Below are 22,861 nucleotides of genomic sequence, written 5' to 3'. Positions count from 1 at the left end.
TAAGGGACATATGTAGCTCAGTTATGAATTATTCCCTAGAATGTACTCAGTGCTAGATTTGATATTCGGCATAAACTGAGTGTGGTAGTACATGCCTATGGTCCTTATCTTTAAAAAAATCACAACTAAAATCAGAAAGAAATGTCGAGTCCTATGGAAAATAAGGCTTTATTACTTCTTCCCAGGTAGCTTTTGGTCACTGTCTTTACCGCAATAGAAAGCAAACTGAGATAAGGACTGATTAATGGGTATAAACGTACATTTGTAGATTAGAAGGCAGCGTTAGTGAAACAGCGGTAGGCTGTCCCATAAAGCCTGTGACTTCCAGATCCACGCGACCTCCAGACCTCTTGTGAAAAAGGCCTCAAATCAAATCAGAAATTGGCTGGTTAGCCCGATAACCTTCACAGTACTATTACACCAGTGGCCAACACCTTGCCAGGCAGGTCAGTATTGCAGCATTCAATAGTCACCTCTGGCCAGTGCCATGATGGTGGTCTTCCCTGCAGAGGGCTGCATGGCACCTCCTGGCACTGTGAAAGCCAGCAGGGAGAAAGTTTTCAGATTAGTTCCAGCTTGATTTTTCTGAGCATTTTTGGTCTTGTGCCACATTTATAAAATAATTTTCACTATATAGCTCCAAATATACATTTTTTGTTAAACTAGACTCACAGATTTGCATATTCAAATACAAATTCTATATAAATATAGAGAGACATTAAAAAGCAAGATAAAATTACATGATCAGAGTACAAAAACATAAGGATAAGGTAACTACGGGAAAAAGAATAAAGATAAAACGTTTGCTTGTTTGCAATATAAAAGATTTGTTGTCACTAAAATATCAATATATACCAACATTCTATACAATTTGAAAAAACAATACTAATACTAATATATTTAGTTAGAGCAATGAGATTCAGTGGATTTCATTCTATTTTAAAACTCTTACCACAATACTTTCTATACTATGATTAGTAGATTTGGCTCTAAGTTCGAGTATTTGGTTTTAATGACCAACTTAAGTGAAAAAAAGTGCCCTTGCCAAATTATTTAAGTGTAGCAGCTTTCTAGCTTCTGGGGTGAGCAACCTGAATGGAGCCCGGTGTTCTGAACATGTTAAGTAAGAACTCTGTCACTGTGATGGCTAATGTTAGTCTTCAACTTGATTTATCTGGGAAGAGGGAGCTTCAATTAAAGAATCTTCTATCACCAGGTGGTGGTGGCGCATGCCTTGGGAGGCAGAGGCAGGTGGATCTCAGTGAGTTTGAGGCCAGTCTGGTCTACAAAGCGAGTTCTGGGACAGATACAGAGAAACCCTGTCTTGAAAACAACAACAACCACAAAAAATTCTCCATCAGATTAGTCCGTGAGAATGTCTGTGGGCATTTTCTTGATTGCTAACTGATGTAGAAGGGCCCAGCACACTGTAGGCAGTGCCATCCCCATGCCCAGACAGGTAGTTCTAGGCTGTATAAATAAGCAGGCTGAGCAAGCCAGTAAGCAGTGTTCCTCTATGACGTCTGCATCAGCTCCTGCCTCCAGCGCTAGAAGCCTAAACTAGGCATCAGGCCAGGGATGTAGCTCAATGGCAGAACACTTGCCCAGCATGTGTGTGACCCTGACTTCAGCCTACACCATAGCAAAACAGGACAAAATGGGTCTCTCTTGGCTTGTTCCAACCAGGGTCACTGGGTGGCAATTAGTTCTTTTTTTCTGGACATCCTGAGGCTCACAGACTTCATCTTTCATCTTCCAAATCAGCGATGTTGGGATGAGTCCTCCTGTGACCACTCTTCCATTTCCACATAGAAACCACTAAGATACGCCCAGCGTGACTGCACACACCTTTAATTCCAGCACTGGCGAGGAAAGACAGGCAGATCTCTGGATCGAAGCCAGCCTGGTCTACACAGTGAGTTCAAGGACAGCCAGGGCTACATAGAGAAACCCTGTCTCAAAACAAATGAGAGAGAGAGAGAGGGAGAAAACCACACGGTGACGTGTGGTTCCATCTGATGATGCAAGAGAAGCATCCCAGTGAGGAGCAACTTTGATTGGACAGTGATTTGAACTGACCTTTTCCATCTAACATATTTGGTTCTCTGAGAGGCAACACTGAGAGGCAAGGTCCTCCTCTGGCTGGTACAAGCTTCAGCCTTTTCCTTCTTCCAGTATGAAATTCCTGGGGAAATTCCAGTTTCTTGGAGACCATTTTTGGAATATTTCTGTATACAAAGAATATCTTCATTCCTGCCAGGGAAAGAAAAAAAAGCATTCATACACATTAAAAAAATTAATTATTTTTAATTTTTAAATTACTTTTAAGTTACTAAAAATATTTTCAAAAGCATACTTCCAATAAAAGATTAGTATCTAAAACAATAAAATAAAAATGATTAAAATATAAGCAAAGCCAGGCAGTAGTGGCTCACGCCTGTAATCCCAGCACTCGGGAGGCAGAGGCAGGTGGATCTCTGTGAGTTCGAGGCCAGCCTGGTCTACAGAGCTAGTCCAGGACAGGCTCCAAAGCTACAGAGAAACCCTGTCTCGGAAAAAAACAAAACAAAAACTATAAGCAAAAGACCTAATAAAACATTTCTCCAAAGAAGAAACATAAATATCGATAAGTATATGAAGAACTAAGGAAAGGGAAAATTGGGGCATTATGGTTTAGTCAGTATTGAGTTTTGGTTTATCTTGTATGCATGTGTATGTGAGAGAGAGACAGGGTCTCACTATTTTGGTCAGAATGGTCTAGAACTCCTGGACTCAAATGATCCTCTCACTCAGTCTCCCAAGGACCTAGAACTATAGACAGAGATGCACGATCATGTCCAGCTTCAGAGTTCCAGTTTTATGGGATAAAAAGAATATGGAGCAGGGCGTTGGTGGTGCACGCCTTTAATCCCAGAACTCAGGAGGCAGAGGCAGGCGGATCTCTGTGAGTTCGAGGCCAGCCTGGTCTACAAAGTGAGTTCCAGGAAAGGCGCAAAGCTACACAGAGAAACCCTGTCTCGGAAAAAAAAAAAAAAAAAGAATATGGAGATGAAAGGTGGTGTGCTGGTTTTCATGGTTGTGGCAAAATACTTGAGCAAACAACTTCAAAGGAGAAAGGACTTGTTTTTGGCTCACAGTCTCAGAGATGTCAACCCATGACTGGCTGGTACCATTGTTTCTAGGCCTGTTGTGAAATGGTACTTTATGGTGAAAGGGTGTGGCAGAGTAAAACTACTCACTTCATGGCAGCTAGAAAGTAGAGAGACACAGAGAGAGGAAGGAAGGGCCTGAGGACAAGATACACCCTTCATAGGCTTGATCCCAGTGAGTCACTAACTCTGACTCGTCCCACTTCCTATTTAGTCAGGAACTCCTCAAGGGAGAACTCTGCAGATGAAGCTAGCTTACCTTTCAATAGCACCACTGCTATGACCTTTTGGGGGACACCACATCAAAGCATGATACCAGGGGTGCTCCAGGAGAGCCAGGCAGGCCCCGCTCCTGCCCTGGCCCTTGTGGAAGAGTAAGCAGAAGAGGAAGGCAGCCTTTGATTCTAGGAATGGAAACCTCAAGTAAGCAAGCAGTGCATGGGGCTGGTCAGGATGTGGAGTTCTCGGTGCACTTGAAGCCCCCTTGCAGCAACTTTCTCTCTGGACTTCCTCAATGCCAGGGTCACATCTACTCCTGCAGGCCAGCTATCAGCTACCCTCCCCCATCACACTTGCCTTAAGATTTATGATTAAAGGTGAAGCTATTGGAGCCTGGGAATGAGGAATCAAATTCTCCAGTCCCAGAGTTGTCTTGGTCTGTGATGGGCACATGGCGGAGGGTAGTTTCCCTTGAACAATTCTATAAACCATAACACACTGTGGCTCCTGGGCTTGAGTGGACTCTTGAAGGGCTGGGGGTGGCAGGGGGGGGGGGGAAGGAGGGTGGAAAAAATGAAGAGACAGGAAACTGAAGCACAAGATAGAGAAACAGATCTAACATCCCCCAGGTGCGACCACAGGGTTGTGACATTTCACCGGCAGGGTGGAAACAGCGTGAAGCCCCCAAATGAGAAGTGTGCTTGAGATAAACCACCAGCGAAAGAGTGGGGGAGTTCAACGGTCCATACAACTCAAGTGCAGAGACTTCAGCATCCTCAAATCCGATTTCCCAGAGGAGCTAGTCAGCAGGCTTAAGATGGCCCATACAGGACCCCACCTTTACTCCCAGGTGCCCTGGGCCATGAGGGGTGATGGTTCAGGTGCCTGAGGACATCAGTGACCAGCCCAGCCAGAAGCAGGAAGGAAGGGTCATAAATGGGATTAAGTCAAGCAGGAGAGTTGGCAAGGTCTTGATGGGCAGCAGGTCACATCTGTGTCACAGGCTGCCATAAAGAGGAAAGGAAATCTGGCTGGATTGACAGCTCGGCAGGAAAGCACAAAGACCTGAGTTTGATCTCCAGATCCCATGTTTTTAAAAAGGCTGGGTTTGGCAGCCTGTATTCATCGAAGTGTTGGAAGAGTGGGAACAGGAAGAGCCAGGGTTTGCTGGTTTACTGGTCAGCCAGCCTCCTCTACTGGCCAGTGAGAAACCCTACCTCAAGATGATGATGATGATGATGATGATGATGATATGATGATATGATGATGATGATATGATAATGATGATGATGATGGTGATGATGATATGATGATATGATGATGATGATGATGATGATGATGGTGATGATGATATGATGATGATGATGATGATGATGAGGTGATGATGATATGATGATATGATGATGATGATGGTGATGATGATATGATGATGATGATGATGATGATATGATATGATGATGATGATGATGATGATGATGATGATGATATGATGATGATGATGATATGATGATATGATGATGATGATGATATGATGATGATGATGATATGATGATGATGATGATATGATGATGATGATGATATGATGATTATTATGATATGATATGATATGATGATGATATGATATGATGATGATGATGATATGATATGATATGATGATATGATATGATATGATGATGATATGATATGATGATGATGATATGATATGATATGATATGATATGATATGATGATGATGATGATTATTATGATATGATGATGATGATGATATGATGATGATATGATGATGATGATGATATGATGATGATATGATGATGATGATGATGATATGATGATGATGATGATATGATATGATATGATGATATGATATGATATGATGATGATATGATGATTACAGTAAATGTGCCTGAGGAATGAAACCAAGGCTGTCTCTAGACCTCTACACACATGCATACACATGAGCACCTGTACACACATGCACACACACAAGGATTACAGGGTGATCTTATAGCACGGTTAAGAGACACAGGGCTACCTCTTGACCTTTAATTACAAGCAATGCTGGAATAGCTTGTGGTCATAAAACCAAATCTCAGTTAGGCAAGGCTGGTGGTCGTCATGACTCATCCCCTCTCTACATGCAATGGCTTTGCTGTTGCTGCATGTGTGTCATGTTCAGGGCTGGGGATATTGCTCAGATAGTAGTGTTTGCCCAGGATGCAAAAAGCCTTAGGTTCAATCCTTAGCACCACATAAACCTGGTGTGGTGGCACAGCCCTGTAACATCAGCAGCACTCAGAATTTCAAAGCCATCCTCAGCAACAAAGCAAATTTGAGGCTGTCCTGGGATAAACAAGCCCATCTCCCAAAACTATGTCACGTTCAGTTGTGTCACCCCACCTGTAATGGGGTGTTTTATGGCACTAGTTTTATGCAGAGTCTGAACACCAGTCTGACCCCACGAACTTCAGAAGTAGCCTGCAGTCTGCCCCCTTCATTCCTTTAAACTGGCCATCTCTGAAAGGGATGTGAGAGAGGAGACAAGCCAGGAGCAGATGAGGGCATCTAATGTCCAGCCCTGTGAACAAGACAGGCAGCTGCACGCAGATGCAGAACCCTCTTCTGCAAAAGCAGCCTATGCAGATGGGTCAGCTGCTGGCTGGCTTCTCAAGCGAGGGTGGTGGAGGCCAAGGAGGGCACATGTCTGCAAAGAACAGCAGGGCTGGGTTTGCCCCTTCAGTCTCTTAGAGTGCGGAAAAGAAAAGGGGGGGGGGGGGGAGGCTGCTGTGAGAAAAACACACACACACACACACAAAAAAAAAAAACCCAGCCACAACTGCCATCAGAGATTGGCTCACCCCCACAAGGGGAGGCACTGCGGCTGCTGCCCAGAGCACAGAGGAGGCACCAGTGCCGATGCACCAGTAGCTGGGGCTCAGGAAACATCTCCCTAGGCAGGAGCCATGGCTTGGCCACCTCCCTACTGGCTCTGCCTGCTGGGGACCTTGGTAGGACTCTCAGCTGCCCCAGCTTCCAAGAGCTGTCCAGCCAGACATTACTGGACTCGGGGAGGACTGTGCTGCCAGATGTGTGAGCCAGGTAAGGATGGACCTCAGCAGGGCTGGGGAGATGTCACTGAAGATGAAGGGAGATGTGTGGGCTAAGACTGAGCTCAAGCCAAGTCAGGCAGCCCTGGAGGAAGCACCTTGCCTGGGCCTTGATTCTGGACCCTCCGCTCGCAGGCACTTTCTTTGTGAATGACTGTAGTCGGAACAGAACAGCTGCCCTGTGTGACCGGTGCATACCAGGCATCTCCTTCTCTCCAGACTACCACACCCGTCCCCACTGCGAGAGCTGCAGGCATTGTAACTCAGGTAAGAGGGGCAGGGTGTGCCAAACGTGACACCGGGCAAATCCGGGGCTGCAAGGCTGGTGGAGCTGGTGTGGAGAAGCCAGAAGGGTTGGAGTCAGAGAGCTTCCCCAGCTTCAAGGCTCATGAAAAACGGAGCCAATGCTGGAGCATGGTGTGCCTCTCTATCCAGCATTTTGTGGAAGATATGCAGAGTTGAAGGATCAGTGAGAAGGACTCTGTAGATAGGATTCGGACAATAAAAAGGGTGATATTGCCAGGTGCAGTGGCACATACCCATAATCCCAACCACAAGGAAGGGCAGGTGGAGGCTGGAGGAGGATCACTTGATCATGGGAGTTCAAGGCCAGCCTGACCCTATCTCAAAAAAAAAAAAGCCAACCAACAAGATGGTTTAGTAGGCAAAGATACTTGCCACCAAGCCTGGCAACCTGAGTTCATTTTCTGGGCCACATGGTAGAAGAAGGAAAGAACCAACTTGTAAGTTGTCCTCCAAGCTCATATGTGGGTGTGAGTACACACAGAAATGGAAAAATTTAATTTGCCTTGGATGGTGTCACACACCTTTAATCCCAGCTCCCAGAAGGCAGAGGCAGAGGAAGGCAGATCTCTGTGAGTTTGAGGCCAGTCTGTTCTACAAAGCAAGTTCCGGGACAGCCAGAGCTGTATTGGAATTCCAATACACAAAGACCCTGTGTTGGAAAAAAGTAAAAAGAAAGAAAAAGAGAAAGAGAGAAAGAAAGAAAGAAGGAAGGGAGGGAGGGAGGGAGGGAGGGAGGGAGGGAGGGAGGGAGGAAGGAAGGAAGGAAGGAAGGAAGGAAGGAAGGAAGGAAGGAAGAAAGGAAGGAAGGAAGGAAAAAGTGAAAAAAAATCATTTAAGTGGGGATAGTTCCAGAAGACCAGGTCCCAGAAAAGCCACTTCCAGCCAATGAACTACGTGTGTTCCCGTGTTCCTGCAGTGGACAAACATTTGCAGGCCAGTCGTTCAAAACTTGGGAGTTAGGAAATGACACCAGAAATCAGGAGTAGCAACTTTTTTGCACAAAAGCCATTTTGAGGAGAAAGCAAATAAATCTGTCCTTGCTATTAATAAATTTTTACTTTTTGCAAATGAAGAGGTAAGAGATCTACAGCTTTGTTTTCAAACTCTGCTGTCATCTCCCTTCCTCTGTTGGGGACTCAGGAAGTCTGTCTATCATACACTAGAACAGCACACTTTCAAGAGGCCCCTTTGAAATAATGGTTGCCAGTGAGACACTTTTTCACATGTAGAAAAAAATTAATTGTTGTTGAAAAAATCTGTAGGAAGTAGAAATGGATTTTAATAACATTAGAAGAGAATACGTTCTGGAAAGCAGAGGCAACAGCAACTTACAGGACCATCCCAGATGGTTACAGTGAGGCAGATATAACAACAAAAGCCTGGTCTGTGGGAATTTCAGATAATTCCTGCAGAAATATTACACTGTGCCTAAATCAAACAGAGTTACTTTTCCAAGTGTTTAAAGTTTCATATAAGTAAAAGGTTTTTTTCTATATCCCAATGAGACTTAGTTGTGACTTAACCATGTGGCTTCACTAAATTGTCTTTTGATATGCTTTGTTTGTTTGCTTTTCAAGACAGGGTTTCTCTGAGCAGCCCTGGCTGTCCTGGAACTCACTTTGTAGTCCAGGCCGGCCTCGAACTCACAAAGATCTACCAGCCTCTGCCTCCTGAGTGCTAGGACTAAAGGTGTGTGCCAACACCACCCAGCTTAATATTATATTCTTTAAAAAAAAAAAAAAGAATGGGCCAGGCATGGTGGCTCACAACTTTAAGCCTAGAGCTCCAAAGGGAGGTGGCTCTTTGTGAGTTTGAAGCCAGCCTGGTCTATGTAGCTAGTTCTAAGACAGCCAGAGACACACAGAGAAACACTGTCTAAAAAAAAAAAAAAAAAAAAAAAAAAGTTTTTTCCACAACTCAGTGGTTGGGCTTGATTGATCCTTATCAAATCCTCAGCACAGCATTAAAGGATATTAGTCATAATCAAGGGCTCCCTTAGGCAGCACAGACACTAAAACTGGGAAGATATAACGAAGATGAACATGGCTGTATGCAAGGATGCCACACAGATTCATGAAACATTCCATATTTTTATACACCAAGGAAAACAAAAGCATAATAAAAGCAACATCATTTTGTTGTTGCTGTTGCTGTTGCTTGCTTGGTTTTGGTTTTTTTTTGAGACAAGTTTTCTCTGTGTAGCCTAGGCTGGCCTGGAGCGATATCTAGACCAAACTGGCCTCCTTTAGAGATTTATCTGTCTCCTAAAGTCTGGGATTAAAGGCATGTGCCACCATGCCCATCAAAGCAACAGAAATATTCCTGAGGCAACTTAGAAATAAGATTCTCTCTCCCTGGCAGCAGCCTACGCAGGGTTGGGGATTCCTTAGTCGAAGCTCCTGGCTCGCTCACTCTGTAGCCCTGTCAAAAGACCTTGTGCTGACAGCCGGTCTGCCCTCAACCTTCACTGTGTTCCAGACTGGTCCATCACCTTTGTCCGTGGGGCTCAGCCTCACCCCAGGTATCAGGCAGCCAGAGCAAGGCAACAGGGCGCAGGCCCACTGGGTCTGGCCTTTGCTAGACCCCATGCCCACATCTTTAAGATGGGGAATTTATGCTCAGTTCAGGTACAATAAGGACCCCTAGGTCCTTGGTGCTCCCAACCAAAGACAACAGCACTTCGTCCACCTGTCAGCAGCCCAGCCCAGCTTTGCTTTCACCACGCCCCACCCTCACCCCATCCTCACCCCACCACCACCACCACCACCACCACCACCGCAGTCCCCCAGGCTTCTCTTACTCTTCCTGAGAAGATCCTGGTCCAGGCTGGCTCACAATTCCTGACTGGCCACAAGGAAACTAAGTTCTCATAGCAACTTGATCAGAATTCAGAAAAGAAGCCATAGGACCATAGAGAAATTGTCCTTCTTTCCGTCCTAACAAGCCATGAGCAAAAGAAACGTGTTAGAGTTGATGCAGGTCTTGGCCATCTGCTGTTTCTCCATCCCTCTCCTACCTTTAGGACCCCCAGGAGTGTTGTCTCACATCCAGAGGCTGTTGCCTCTAGGGAGTCACTTTCCTCCTCAACCCCAACAGCCTACAAGTCCAGCATAGCACCCTGCCCCTGGTATAACTGATTGCAGCTCCCAGCACTGGTCCCTACACTAGACTAAATTTTCTATTTTAAGGGTAATAGATGCCTACAATCAAGTTAGTTTCTGGTAAAGTTTAAAACATACCAGGAATCATAGGGACGCTTCCTAATGGCTAAAAACTAGAGACTCCTCAAGTGTCCACTGGCAGAAGAATGAATGGATACATGCCTGGTGGTATATCCATTCAATGGAATATTATACAGTCATGAGAAAGGATGATCTGCAGTTAGAGCCAACGGCATAGGTGAAATTCACAAAGGGTTAAGTAAAAGAAGCCAGGCAGGAATGAGGTCACACTGCTTGATTCCATTCACACAGCAGAGATACGAGCACACTTGTTTTGTGGTGGCAGAAGTCATAGTGATGGCCACTTTGTGAGAGCTTAGTTCCCGGAAGAGGACAAGGGGGACAGTGTTGGTTACCTGCTGTTCCTTAATGTGCTCCTGGTTACACCTGTGAGTCTAATTTGTACTTTTTATTTATTTTTTGAGGCAGGACATCGCTATGTAGCCCTGGCTGTCCTGGAACTCACACCCAGTTGGCCCCACACGCCTGCCTCTACCTCCCGAGTGCTGGGTGGGGTTAAAGGTGTGCACAACCACACCTGGCAATGTTTTTTAACTTTTAAATTACATTTATTTGTTTACTTGTGTGAGAGGAGTGCATGCTAGCCACAGTTTGCTGGTGGAATTCAGAGGAAACTTGCAGGGGCCAGTTCTCTTCTTCCAACATGTGGGTCGCAAAGACTGGACTCAGGCCGTCAGGTTTGGCATCGGGTACCTGCCGAGCCATCGCTCTGTCTCCTGTACTGAATCTTAAGCTTTGTACTTACGATGTGTGTATCTCCACAGAAGTATATAATATGCCAATAAAAGCTTTAAAGTAGCAGTGAGTAGGAAAGAAAATTATACAGTCCTCTCCTTTCAGTTTCTGTTTCTCAGCCCGTGAATTTTCTGTCAACCATTCTTCAAAAACAATAGCAAGGCAGCAGGCAGCAGTGAGGGGGGAGGGGTGGACAGGGAGATCCATAGCCTTTGAGTAAGTAGGTCTCCAGTGAGGGTCAGGGGCAAGTGGACACCTCGGGTCCCTAAGGGCCTGCTGTATCCCGTTTCTCCTGGCCCTGCCCTCTCCTCCCAAGGTCTTCTCACTCGAAACTGCACAGTTGCTGCCAATGCCGAGTGCACCTGCTCCCAGGGCTGGCAATGCAGGGACCAGGAATGTACGGAGTGTGACCCTCCTCTAACCCCTGCGCTGACCATGCAGCAGTCTGAGGCTCCAGGCCCACATCCACCACCCACCCACTTACCTTATGCCCAAGGTATGTAGCAGGCTGCCCCTTGTCCAGACTGTTGGGGACAGTGGGCCAGCCTACCTAGCACTGTCCACTCTGCACTTACTCCCAGCTAGGTTCTGGGCTGACTTCTTCCTTTTCACTCTGGCAGAATCCCAGGCTTTCAGCCAGGTGCATCCTGGGGGTGCAGTGGACTTCCTGCTGTGATTCACTCGGTCTCTTTCTTCCAGAGATACCAGAAGCCAGGACGGTCTGGCCTGTACACACTAGGCAGTTTCCTGCCTCAACTCTCTATAACCACTGGCCATGTGAGTTTTCTCCCTAATCCCCATCCCTCAGAGAAAGTCCAGAGGAGAGAGGCCGAGAGGGCAGCCAGTGGGAAGCCCCTAAGCATGAGTGAGGGATAGGGGTATAGAGCTGCAGAGGAAGTTCAGTGGACAAGCGTGCTTGCTGTGCAACCATGAGATAAGGACCAGAGTCGTTTGTGACCTTGGCATTCAGAAGCAGAGACAGAGTCACCTTAGCCAAAACAGCCAAGTTTCCAGCTTAGATGTGAACTCTGTCTCAAGGGAGCAATCTAGACTCTGAAAGCACACACAAGCACTCACTATACATAAATGAGAAAGAGACAGACAGACAGACAGCGGGAGGCAAAGGAGGGGAAAGCATAATCTGGTTAGAGATTAGGAGATGGGGGACTGGTCCAGCAGGGCAAGGGTGATGGTGAGGGAAAGGATGGATTGGGCCGAGGGAGTCCAAGGCTAGATCCTCTTACAAAGCGTCTGGGTGCCCTTGCCTGTCACAGCCCAAAGGCCCCTGTGCAGTTCACACTGTATCCGAATCTTTGTGACCTTCTCCGGCATGTTCCTGGTCTTCATCCTGGGTGGAATCTTGCTCTTCCGTCAAAGAAGAAATCATGGGCCAAGTAAGAGACAGGCCTCCCCTCCTTGCCCAGCCCACCAGCTCAGCCCATCCCAACCTCAGCCTACTCTCACTCTTCCCATGTTCTTCCCACAGCCCCCCTAGCTCCCCCACCCCGCTTTCTCTTCTCTTCTTACCTCATTCCCCTCGCTCCCCACTGCTGACCAAGACTCAGCCAACTGTCTTTCCACAGATGAAGACAGCCAGGCAGTGCCTGAGGAGCCTTGTCCTTACACCTGCCCCAGGGAGGAGGAGGGCAGTGCCATCCCCATCCAGGAAGACTACAGGAAACCGGAGCCTGCTTCCTACCTTTGAGGCTGGGTGGGGCGGGGCCCTTTCCACTGAGGCACCGTCCAGGGGGATCTCCCCTACCATCGTCATCAGAACCCACCCTTCTGAGACGGACAGTGATAAGAACAGGGTCCCCAGTGCGAGGCCCAGCAGGCTTGGGGAGGCCCAGGCTCTAGCTGTAAAACACACTTACTATAAACGAAGCCCCGTAGTTGACAAAATCACACGCTGAGGGTGATGAACATGGCCTGCCAAGGGCTGGAGAGATGATTCAGCAGTCAAGAGCACATGTTGCTCTTTTGGAGGACCAGGGTTTGATTCCCAGTACCATCAGATGGCTCAAAACCACCTGTAACTCATTTCAGGGGATCTGACACCTTTGACCTCCTCTGGCACCCACAAACGCAGAGCATACACTCACACAGACACACAGACACATGACTAAAAATAAAATTTAAAAACACTTTTGAATGGGCCACCAGCAGAAGTCCCGTATCGGCCCTGGGGCGGGAAGGTCTCACGTGCCACGGGAGACACTATCTACAGACACATATACCTTCTGCTCCGGTCTCATCTTCTCCATCAGCTGTGGTGCTGCTGTGAGCAAAGCAGAGACAGAGACTTTCTCTTGGTGTAAGCTAAAACTGTAAATAAATTCATTTTTCTAGTTCTGTATACACTGTCCTTTTCTCTCAGGGTAGGCAAGCATTGGAACCCAGAGCCAGGCCTTATCATGCCCAGGGACTCCAGTAATAGCTGTGAAAGTTCTACAGTCTGTTTCCCTTCCAAAGAAAAGAGGAGGGATGGGAGATGGGGGATGGGAAGAAGGCATGAAGGATGAGTTCTAGCACCCTTTGTAAGAAAAGGAAAATACCCAACACACACATAAGGAAAGAAGAAAAAACAACTCCACGTGGCCCTGTGGGCTTGTAACTCAAGGGCTAGGGGTGCCAGGAGGGCAGGGGTTGGAGTGGAGACAGGACATCACTGGCGCTTGTTGGCCACCCAACAATTCCAGATTCAGAGAGAGACCCTCATCTCAAAAGAATAAGGTGGAGAAATGGAGCAAGACACCCAGAGTCCTCATTGACCTTCCACACACAGGCATGGCTCTGCATACCCACCCCGCAAGTTTATATACACCACACACACAAATACAGTTGGTTTTTGTTGTTGTTTTGTTTTTGTTTTTGTTTTTTCCCCGGAGACAGGGTTTCTCCGGTTTCTCTGTGCCTGTCCTGGATCACGCGCTGTAGACTAGGCTAGCCTCGAACTCACAGAGATCCGCCTGTCTCTGCCTCCCGAGTGCTGGGATTAAAAGTGTGAGCGCCACCACCACCCGGCTACAAATACAGTTTAAAGTGAAACTCCACGTTGTAGTTCTCCAGCCTGCTGAAACTCCAATCCCACAGCCAGGCCACACCCCATCTCACCGGTGAGGTCATGGACCTGAACAGGGAGTTGTCACCAGGGCAGACCAACAGGATTTCACGGCTCTAAAAGAATGAAGGGTCCAGAGTACTAGGGATCTATCTTCTGGCTCCGTCCCCTCTCGGGCTGTCTCTAAGGGCTGATGGGAAACAAAATGACGCGGTGAAGTCAGGTTTTGAGATCCCCTGGGGGACTCTTGGGTGCAGGGTGGACCCCAAACAGTGAGGAGGGCTCTGGTCGCTGATGGCTTCAGGCGACAAAAGACAGTTGAAGTGAAAGTGAAAGAGAAGCGGGCTGAGAGAGCAAGAAAACAGAGGACAAGCGGTTAGCCAAGTGAGGGGTGCTCAAAAGAACCCTCTCTTCCGCCGGGGATCTCCAGCAGCCTCTCCAGCAGCCGGCGGAGAGCCTGGGAGCAGCCCCCATGGGCTGGGAGCCCCGCTGGTGTCTGCTGCTCTGTTTGGCGCTCTCCGGGGCAGCAGGGACTGGTGAGTGCGGAGTCTGCCTGGGCGGTGGAGGAAGGAAGCTAAGGGAGTCCCAGGGAGCCACCTACCCAGCACAGCTACAGCTAGCTCCCTGTTACCCTCTAAGCCCAGCAGAGGAGTGTGGCACTAAGATGTGAGGGACCAATTTGGAGAGGGGTTACAGCTGAAAACACACTCACACACACACACTCACACACACTCACACACACACACACACACTCACACACACACCACACACACCATACCACACACATGCACACACACAAAGAGGGGTTTCCTCTGTGGAACGGGCAGGGTGCCACCACTTAGAAGAAGGGGCTTCCCAGGCTGAGAAATCACTTGGGAGGTGACTCCCTGAGCAGGAGAGAGTTCACAGCATTGGCAGAAAGCAGAGGACTTCCGGCAGGTTGGGAAATGAGAAAATGGCTGTCAGCGGCCCTAGGAACAGCAAGTGCCCAGCCTCTCTCCCCCACGGCAGTATTTGTTCCTTCGTTGTTTGGTTTGGTTTGGTTTGGTTTTGGTTTTTCGAGACAGGGTTCCTCTCTGTAGCTTTGCACCTTTCCTGGAACTCACTCTGTAGATCCGGCTGGCCTCTGGGATTAAAGGCATGTACCACCAACACCCGGCTGTTCCTTTGTGGTTGTTGTTGTTGTTGTTGTTGTTGTTGTTGTGGTTGTTGTTGTTGTTACTGCAACTTCCTTTCAAGAAATGTCCTCGTATCCCACAGTTGAAATACAAAAAATTTAAAAGCATAAATCCCTCGGGCTCTGACCAGGACAGATCCAGAACTTAAAATAATTCACTGAGTAGTTGCCTGAGTAGCAGGTGCCTCCCCAGAAGTTGGGTTTATAAATGATAGGACACCAAGACAGCAGGACCCAAGCAAGTGTGGGGGAAGAAGGTGCTGATCTCGCTTTCCCCACAGAGCCCCCCCCAGCTGAAAGACGGCAGCCCACGGACATAGTCTTAGATTGCTTCTTGGTGACAGAAGACAGGCATCGAGGGGCCTTTGCCAGCAGTGGGGGCAGGGAGAAGGCCTTGCTTGTGCTGAAGCAGGTGCCGGTGCTGGATGATGGCTCCCTAGAAGGCATCACTGATTTCCAAGCGAGCACAGTGGCCAAAGATGACCCACCAATTATCTTCGAGGCCTCAGGTAAAAGCCTTCCTTCCTAGGCTCCCTCCATGGGGACAGCCCAGTTCCCAATCACATCCACCCATGCCTGCTTCCCATCTGCCTGGTGGCATCATCCAGCATCACCTCTGTGTGTGTGCCACCCTTCTCCCCAGTGGACTTGGTCCAGATCCCCCAGGCGGAGGCCCTGCTCCACGCCGACTGCAGCGGGAAGACAGTGACCTGTGAGATCTCCCAGTATTTCCTCCAGGCCAGACGAGAGGCCACTTTTGAGGGAGCAACTTGGTTCATCAGCAACATGCAGGTATCTAGAGGGGGCCCCAGCGTCTCCATGGTGATGAAGACCCTAGGAGATGCTGCAACTGGAGCTGTCCGTCACCCTGCGCTGAACCTACCCCTGAGTCCCCAGGGTACTGTGAGGACTGCAGGTGAGCACATCAAGGGCAAGGCTGGAGGAAGCTTCCTGTTTATTCTGCATTTGTATTACATTTATTGAGAGAGAGAGACAGAGACAGAGAGAGAGTGTGTGTGTGTGTGTGTGTGTGTGTGTGTGTGCGCGCGCGCCATAGCACACAGGTGGAGGTCAGAGGACAACTGTGGCGTTGGGTCTCTCTCTACCGTGTGGGTTCACCAGGCGTGGCAGCAAGTCCCTTCACTCACTGTGCCATCTCAGCTGCCCCAAGTTTCCCTCTTTCTCAAGCTTCTTTCTTCTTTTTAGTTGTGAGAGCTAGGATAGAAAGAAGAACTATATACTCTATCATGTAGGTGCTCTTGGGGTTCCCCACAGACATATCCTGAGTCCAGAACAGGGGATGCTGGGAGATCCTTACTTGAGTAAGGATCAAAATATAAAAATCATCAGGTATTTCCTCCAAACTGGAGATGACTTCTCTCCCTGGGCTGTCATGGGGTGACGCATCTACAGATGCTGTTGCTGCTCTTAGTTAGGCAAACACGTGTTTTCTTCCAGTGACGGTAATTACAGCGGAGCACAGGGAGACAGAGGGTGTTCTGTACCTCTTATTAACAAACCCCAGTCCTCGGGGAGAGGCTGGGGCCTGCTTCAGCTTGATGTGCTTTGTTGATGCCCATGGGAGGAGACTAGACGGAGGAGTGGATGGGGGGAGAGGAGGAGGGAGGGGAAACTGTGGTCAGGATGCAAAATAAATGAAAATATTTAATTAATTAAAAAAAACCAGTCCTTGCCCTCTCTCACTTAACACCACCCACAAGGTACAAAAAAGTTGAGAACATAATGGCAGGTGTCTGGAGAGTCCAGTTCAATATTGTCTCCAAAAGGAGACAAGCAGGTCCACAGAAGATGTGAATGGGGGGGCTCCTCTCCTATCCCTGGATCCCCTAAAACACTAAGCTTTATTATTTTGCCCTGTCCTGAGGACTGACCCTAGAGCCTTGTGCATGTTAACAAGTCTACCACACTCTTCTCAGTTTTGATTGTGAGATGGGGAGCTCACCAAGGTGCACAAGCAGGCCTTGAACTTATGATCCTGTTATGCCTCCTAAGTCACTAACAGTACAGTACCACCCCCACTGCCTCGACGGCCCTATTTAAATGAACCTTGACACATCAGAAAAGATGTCCAGCAGCTACCACAGGCCTTGCGTAGCTTAGTGCCTTGCCCTTCTTGAGATTATTCAAACCTACAAATAAAGCCAAGCTGTGGCAGTGCACGCCTCTAATCCCAGCACTTAGGAGACAGAGGCAGATGGATCTGAGAGTTCGAGGCCAGCCTGTTCTACAGAGTGAGTTCCAGGACAGCCAGTGCTACACAGAGAAACCCTGTCTCAAAAAAACAAAACAAAACAAAACAAAAAAAAAAAAAAAAAAAAAAAACCAACCTACAAGTAGGTAAAATACCACACACCCACACAGCCTTGACCTATTTACCAGTTATTCATCTTGTCATACTTCCTCTCTGCCTCTGCTGAAATGATACATTTTCTCCCCTTGAACTGACTAGACCGTAGGTATCACAACACTTCACCCCAAATGTTCCTTCCCACGTACAGCTATAGCTTGTTACAGCAGAAAGTCCAGACCATCCTGCTTCAGGAATCAACAATGATCCCAGAAGCATTTCAAGGTTGGGGGGGGGGGGGGCTACTCCTAGCAACAATACAGACTTACCAGCGTTTTCCTCATGGAAGGGGAATTGAACAGTAAGCGGAGTGGGGCTGTGCTCGTCTGCAACGCCAGCACTGGAGACCTAAGTAGGAGGACCATGAGTTCAGGTGCCCATGTGCGCCACGCAGAGCCCCATTAGACAGGAAGTGAATTCAGTCGGTTCCGCGGTCCGGGGCAGGGGGCTGGAGAAGCTGCCTGTCCGTGGCTCAGAGGCCATGGGGCCTCGAGGAGGAAACAGCCCTCAAGTCATCCTTTTGTTCTCTCCACAGTGGAGTTCCAGGTGACATCAGAGACCCAAAGCCTGCGTCGCCTGCTGGGCTCCTCGGTCTCCCTGCACTGCAGTCTCTCCATGGCCCCAGGCCTAGACCTCGTTGGCGTAGAGTGGCGGCTGCAGCATAAAGGCAGTGGCCAGCTGGTGTACAGCTGGCAGACAGGGCAGGTGCAGGCTACGCGCAAGGGTGCCACACTGGAGCCTGAGCAGCTACATGCGGCGGGGGATGCCTCTCTCACCTTACCCAACCTCACTGTAAAGGATGAGGGGACCTACATCTGCCAGATCACTACCTCTCTGTACCAAGCTCAACAAATCATCCCACTTGACATCCTAGGTAAGGTCTTGGCAGAGGGAAGAGAAGGGTGCCTATTGGGAGTCTTGCCCAGACTAGAATCCAAACCCAAAGGGAATTTCCAGAAAGAAAGAATGTATTCCCACAACCTAAACACCATCTTCATCCTAGAGGCCCAGATGGCATCAGATAAGGAGTCCCATTGAATACCAAGATAATTCTCCCCAAGAAATAACTAGTCCAGAATCTTACAGCCCTGGCTGGCCATCTGTAATTTCAGTCCCCTAGACCACTTCCTTGAGGGGGACCCTGCAGGTGTCTAGGCAAGGGAGCTAACCATGAAGAGGTAAAAATGAAAACTGGAGAGATGGCTTAGTGGTTAAGAGCACTGACTGCTCTTCCAGAGGTCCTGAGTTCAATTCTCAGCACCCACATGGTGGCTCACAACCACCCATAATGAAATCTGGTGCCATCTTCTGGCCTGCAAGGACACATGTAGGCAGAACACTGAATGCATAATAAATAAATCTTAAAAAAAAAAAAAAAGGAGGGGTTGGGGATTTAGCTCAGTGGTAGAGCGCTTGCCTAGCAAGCACAAGGCCCTGGGTTCCATCCCCAGCTTTAAAAAAAAAAAAAAAATGAAAACTCACTTCCCATTGACTTTGTCAACCTGGATCAGACTTGGGGAATTTGATATCAGGCAGATAGATTATTGTAGTTGGAGTTTTCCTGCCTGGCCCAGTCAGGACAAATCTCTCTCACCCGCCAGGTCCATAAACACTCAGACCCAACCAAGTAAACACACAGAAACTTACATTGTTTACAAACTGTATGGCTGTGGCAGGCTTTTTGTTATCTACTTCTTCTATCTTAAATTAATCCATTTCTATTAGTCTATAAGTTGCCACGTGGCTTGTGGCTTACCTGTACCTCACATTTTCCTTGTCATGGTGGTGGCTGGCAGCGTCTCCACCCAGCCTTCCACTACCCAGAATTCTCTTCTCTCTTGTCCCGCCTATGCTTCCTGCCTGGCCACTGGCCAAACAGCATTTTATTTATACAGAGCAATATCCACAGCAGATTATTCCCAACAGATTAAAACACAGTATAATTTGGAAAGTTTCCTGGTGTAATAAACCACCCCCCCATAATTACATCAAAAACTGTGTCATTTCTTCCAAGAAGATGGGCTCTAAAGATAGACTACCTGCACTAGCTTAAGGGCTTAGGGAAGGCTCTAGCCTGGCCTCAGCCATACAGATAGCATAGAGGTCATTTGGGCTGTTAGCACCTCTGGTCCTGGTTGTGGGAACCTGGGGGAGCCTCTGGCTCTCATGGTCATTTAGATTACTGGCCACCTCTGGTCTTGGTTGTAGGAGCTTGATAAGGCCTGGCCCAACAGATAACACAGATCACCAGGCTGTTGATCACTTCCAGTTCTCAGCTTTCTGGATGGAAGAACAGGTATCTCATCTTTCCCATTGGAAAGACAATCTGCTGCTTAATGTTCCTGGGTTCTCTGGAGACCTGTGGGCCCAAGGACCTTCATACTAGGCTCCCAATACTCCTGGGGGGCAGCAGCCTATCAAGGCAGGCAGAGGGAACTGTTCAATCACAATATGCAATCACTGGCTTGCAGGGGTGATAAGGAGCAAACCAAGGGGGCAGTACATGTAGTACATGTAAGTACATGCTAGTACATGTAAGACCCTAGGTTGAATTCTTAGCTCTATTTAAAAAAAAAAAAAAGAAAGAAAGAAAAGAAAGAAAGAAAGAAAGCATGTTGGCCTGTCACTGACTTTCCAGAAAGTGCACCCTTTTATGACTTGCATCCAGGTAGACCCTTACCCGAACCCCTTGGAACACTGACAAGTTTCCAACTCCACAAACTACCTTCACCCTCAGAGAGGCTTCAGGCTCCTCTGCAGGCCCTAATCAGATGCCTCTGCAATCTTACTCCTCATTCATTTCTCCAGCTCCCCCCAAAGTACAACTGAACTTGTCAAACACGGAACTGCCACCCTCCGTCATCTGCAGTGTCTCTGGCTATTACCCGCTGGATGTGGTGGTGACATGGATACGAGAGGACCTGAGTGGAATTCCAGCCCAAGTCTCTGGTGCCACCTTCTCCAGCCTCAGGCAAAGCATGATGGGAACCTACAGCATCTCTTCCACCGTGAAGGCTGAGCCTGGCCCCACAGGCGCCACTTACATCTGCCAAGTTAGCCACGTCTCCCTGGAGGAGCCTCTTCGAGTCAGCAGGAGGGTTTCCCCTGACAAAGGTACTGGAGTGTCCCATCTCTTCCTCCGTACTTGGGGACTCCTCCGCTTCCAGGTCCTCTTCAGCCGTGTGCTGATGCCCACGCACTTGTTCTGTTAACCTCCACAGTCTTGACTTACTTTTCCAGAGTGGTACCTCTACCACTACAAATCCTCAGCCTCCAAACAATAAGCTTGGGCTGGAGAGGGGGTGCAGGGGCTGGGGGTGGGGTGCTGCTCCTTTCCACTAGGAGCTTTGTACAGCTGGAGAGACAAGTGGGCAGGCAGGGAAGAAGACCCAGAACAGCACTTGAGCCCAGTTAGGTAGTTCAGCAGGAAGGGAGCCCTGAAGACCATAGCACAGTCCATGTGGAATAAGATTATACAATAGCCTAGGGAGAACTTAAGGAACATGATTAGAGCCGAGGGCGTATGAGAGAAAGGGCAAGAAGAGACGACATTTCAAGGGAGTGACATCCGCACATTTATGTGACCAAACACTGTAAACTCAGCTCTCTAGATTGAGTTCAATATTTGATGTGTTTGAGTGTTTTGCCTGAATATAAGTGCACCACATGCATGCAATGTTCATGGACGCCAGAAGCGAGCATCAGACCCTCTGGGACTGGAGTTACACCACGTGGGTGCCAGGAATGGAACCCCAGGTCCTCTATAAGAGCAACAAGAGCTCTTATCCCCTTAGGCAACTCTCCACCCCCAATGTACTCAACTTTTAAGTATGAGTATGATGTCACACATCATACCTATTTATTCTTGGAAATGGGTCTATTATTCAGGCTTCAAACCCCTCTGCCCAAGCAATCCTCCTACTCAGCCTCCTCAATAGCTGGGACTGCAGATACCATCACCTTACAGATGAGAAAGCTGGTATCTGCAGACACTGAGCAGTTTGCTCAAGGTTCTCTACCAGTAAATAGTAAAAGAGAAAAGGTAGCCAGCAGGCAAGCTGAATGTCCTCACAAATGTATGCCCTATAATCTCAATAGGCCACACACACTAGCACTTCACCCCAAAGGCCACAGAAGGTTGCAGATTTAAGCAGGAAAGGATATGTGCCTCAAAATGAAAGTATCCAAGAGTCCAAAACATCATTTGGTTGCTCACCAGACTATGAGCTTCCCCAAAACTAAAGTTTTGTTTCAGTTCACATCGTTCCCCAGCTATTTGCTGTTCATCGCTAGTACAACTGCAATCTCTTTTGAAAACCTTTTCAGATGTCCGAGGTGGAAAGGGGCATAGTGGTGCATGCCTATAATCACTAGAAGGTGCAGCAGGGGTCCAAGTTCAAAGCCAGTTCAGATGCCAGGGAGACCCTGTCTCAGAACAATGCAGTCCTGGTGTGAGATGAGACAGAACAGTAATGCACAGATGTGACAGTCTGGAACAGTGGGGGGGGGGGGGGGGTTGCTGCGTGCATGGGCCCAGGGCCTCCAGTAAGGATTCACGAGCACCCACACCAGAGCTCCTCCTAAGTGGAGTGGTGCTCTAGGGTGAGGGCTCAGCACGTGCCTCTGTGCTCTCTCCCCACAGAGCAGAGGATAGCCTTCGGAGTCATCTGCGCCAGCGTTCTCTTCCTTCTTGCACTCTTGTTTCTGGGGCTTCAGAGAGAGCAAGGTGAGTCTGTCCATCAACCCACTCCTAAGTACTACCCACCTAAACCAGGGGGGAAGCCCAAGGTGCCGAGTTCCAGAGTTTCCACTGTGTCTCCAGTACCCGCTTCTGGAATTACCCCATTTGAAACCAATCTTGTTCCATTTTTTCTCAGCTTCTTTGTCAAGGTCCACCAAGACTATGAGACACTCTGGGTAGCCGCTGTCTTGCCTCCAAGTGAAAAGCAGAGTTCCCGTGTTCTAGCTACCGAAAGGATCCTGTGCTGAGGTGTGGGACTGAAATAGGCCTGAAGGAGGCACCACATAGAGGAGTGAGGTGGTGGGTACTGGTCTGGACAGGCCTCGGCCTTCTTCCGCTGTGAGAAGACCCTGGGCTAATGAACAGGGGGAGACAGCAGGAGGACGGACCTATCAGAGTGGGGGCTAACACTGACAGCCACGTTTAAAGTGAGGTGTTCAGAAGTCAAAGACCAGGCCGGTGAAGGGAAGCAGGGAAGAGAATAGGAACTGGCCACCACTCACAAACTCTTAAAGCTGTCAAAATAAAAATATTTTGTGTCTACAGAGTGAAGCTTTTCTACTTTGTCTCCCTCCTTGCTGGTCCAACAGATCCCTGGGTCCCCATCCCTAGCTGCTCCATCTTGCAGTTTCAGGATCTGAAGCAGAGGCCCTCAGAGGCCTGTCAGGGCCTCACCCTGCTGTATTGTCAGAACTGAAAGTCCTGACTCTTCAGACAACTGCCAGTTTTGTGATTCTCAGACTATATTCCCTCAGCCACA

General features: G+C 48.3%; 2 protein-coding genes and 1 non-coding gene across 6 annotated transcripts; all 3 read left to right on the top strand.

Annotated features, from left to right (window-relative positions):
- The first annotated feature begins 6,327 nt into the window (after positions 1 to 6,327).
- Positions 6,328 to 12,702, top strand: Cd27 (CD27 molecule). Of its 4 annotated transcripts, none has more exons than XM_036182865.1 (6): positions 6,328 to 6,463; positions 6,607 to 6,738; positions 11,071 to 11,250; positions 11,466 to 11,531; positions 12,029 to 12,148; positions 12,338 to 12,702. In XM_036182865.1, exons 1-6 carry the CDS (start codon positions 6,328 to 6,330, stop codon positions 12,457 to 12,459), a joined length of 756 nt encoding a protein of 251 aa, XP_036038758.1. In that variant the 3' UTR covers positions 12,460 to 12,702. The 4 variants fall into 4 exon arrangements, with proteins under 4 accessions (XP_036038758.1, XP_036038757.1, XP_036038759.1 ...); XM_036182864.1 differs by having other exon boundaries at positions 11,454 to 11,531; XM_036182866.1 differs by lacking the exon at positions 11,071 to 11,250.
- LOC118580952 lies at positions 8,765 to 8,870 on the top strand. The gene has a single exon (XR_004944603.1). It is a non-coding gene; the product is annotated as a U6 spliceosomal RNA (small nuclear RNA).
- A 1,174-nt stretch (positions 12,703 to 13,876) lies between the features above and the next one.
- Tapbpl (TAP binding protein like) lies at positions 13,877 to 22,648 on the top strand. Its single transcript, XM_036182855.1, has 7 exons — positions 13,877 to 14,351; positions 15,274 to 15,501; positions 15,636 to 15,908; positions 17,896 to 18,234; positions 20,169 to 20,474; positions 22,003 to 22,086; positions 22,238 to 22,648. The coding sequence occupies exons 1-7, from the start codon at positions 14,288 to 14,290 to the stop codon at positions 22,279 to 22,281; spliced, it is 1,338 nt and encodes a 445-aa protein (XP_036038748.1). The 5' UTR covers positions 13,877 to 14,287; the 3' UTR covers positions 22,282 to 22,648.
- Positions 22,649 to 22,861: the final 213 nt, after the last annotated feature.

The sequence above is a fragment of the Onychomys torridus genome, chromosome 3 (genome assembly GCF_903995425.1).
Source record: "Onychomys torridus chromosome 3, mOncTor1.1, whole genome shotgun sequence".
Lineage (NCBI taxonomy): Eukaryota > Metazoa > Chordata > Mammalia > Rodentia > Cricetidae > Onychomys > Onychomys torridus.
The sequence above is the reverse complement of the archived record's forward strand: the minus strand, read 5'-3'. Positions and strand labels throughout refer to the sequence as shown.

Excerpts from the sequence above, each read along its gene's own strand:
- Cd27 (XM_036182864.1), top strand. The coding sequence starts at position 6,328 with ATGGCTTGGCCACCTCCCTACTGGCTCTGCCTGCTGGGGACCTTGGTA. Across the intron at positions 6,739-11,070 it reads CTGCAGGCATTGTAACTCAG|GTCTTCTCACTCGAAACTGC; the intron begins GTAAGAGGGGCA and ends TCTCCTCCCAAG. Across the intron at positions 11,251-11,453 it reads CCACTTACCTTATGCCCAAG|AGATACCAGAAGCCAGGACG; the intron begins GTATGTAGCAGG and ends TCTTTCTTCCAG.
- Tapbpl (XM_036182855.1), top strand. The coding sequence starts at position 14,288 with ATGGGCTGGGAGCCCCGCTGGTGTCTGCTGCTCTGTTTGGCGCTCTCC. Across the intron at positions 14,352-15,273 it reads CTCCGGGGCAGCAGGGACTG|AGCCCCCCCCAGCTGAAAGA; the intron begins GTGAGTGCGGAG and ends CTTTCCCCACAG. Across the intron at positions 15,502-15,635 it reads AATTATCTTCGAGGCCTCAG|TGGACTTGGTCCAGATCCCC; the intron begins GTAAAAGCCTTC and ends CCTTCTCCCCAG.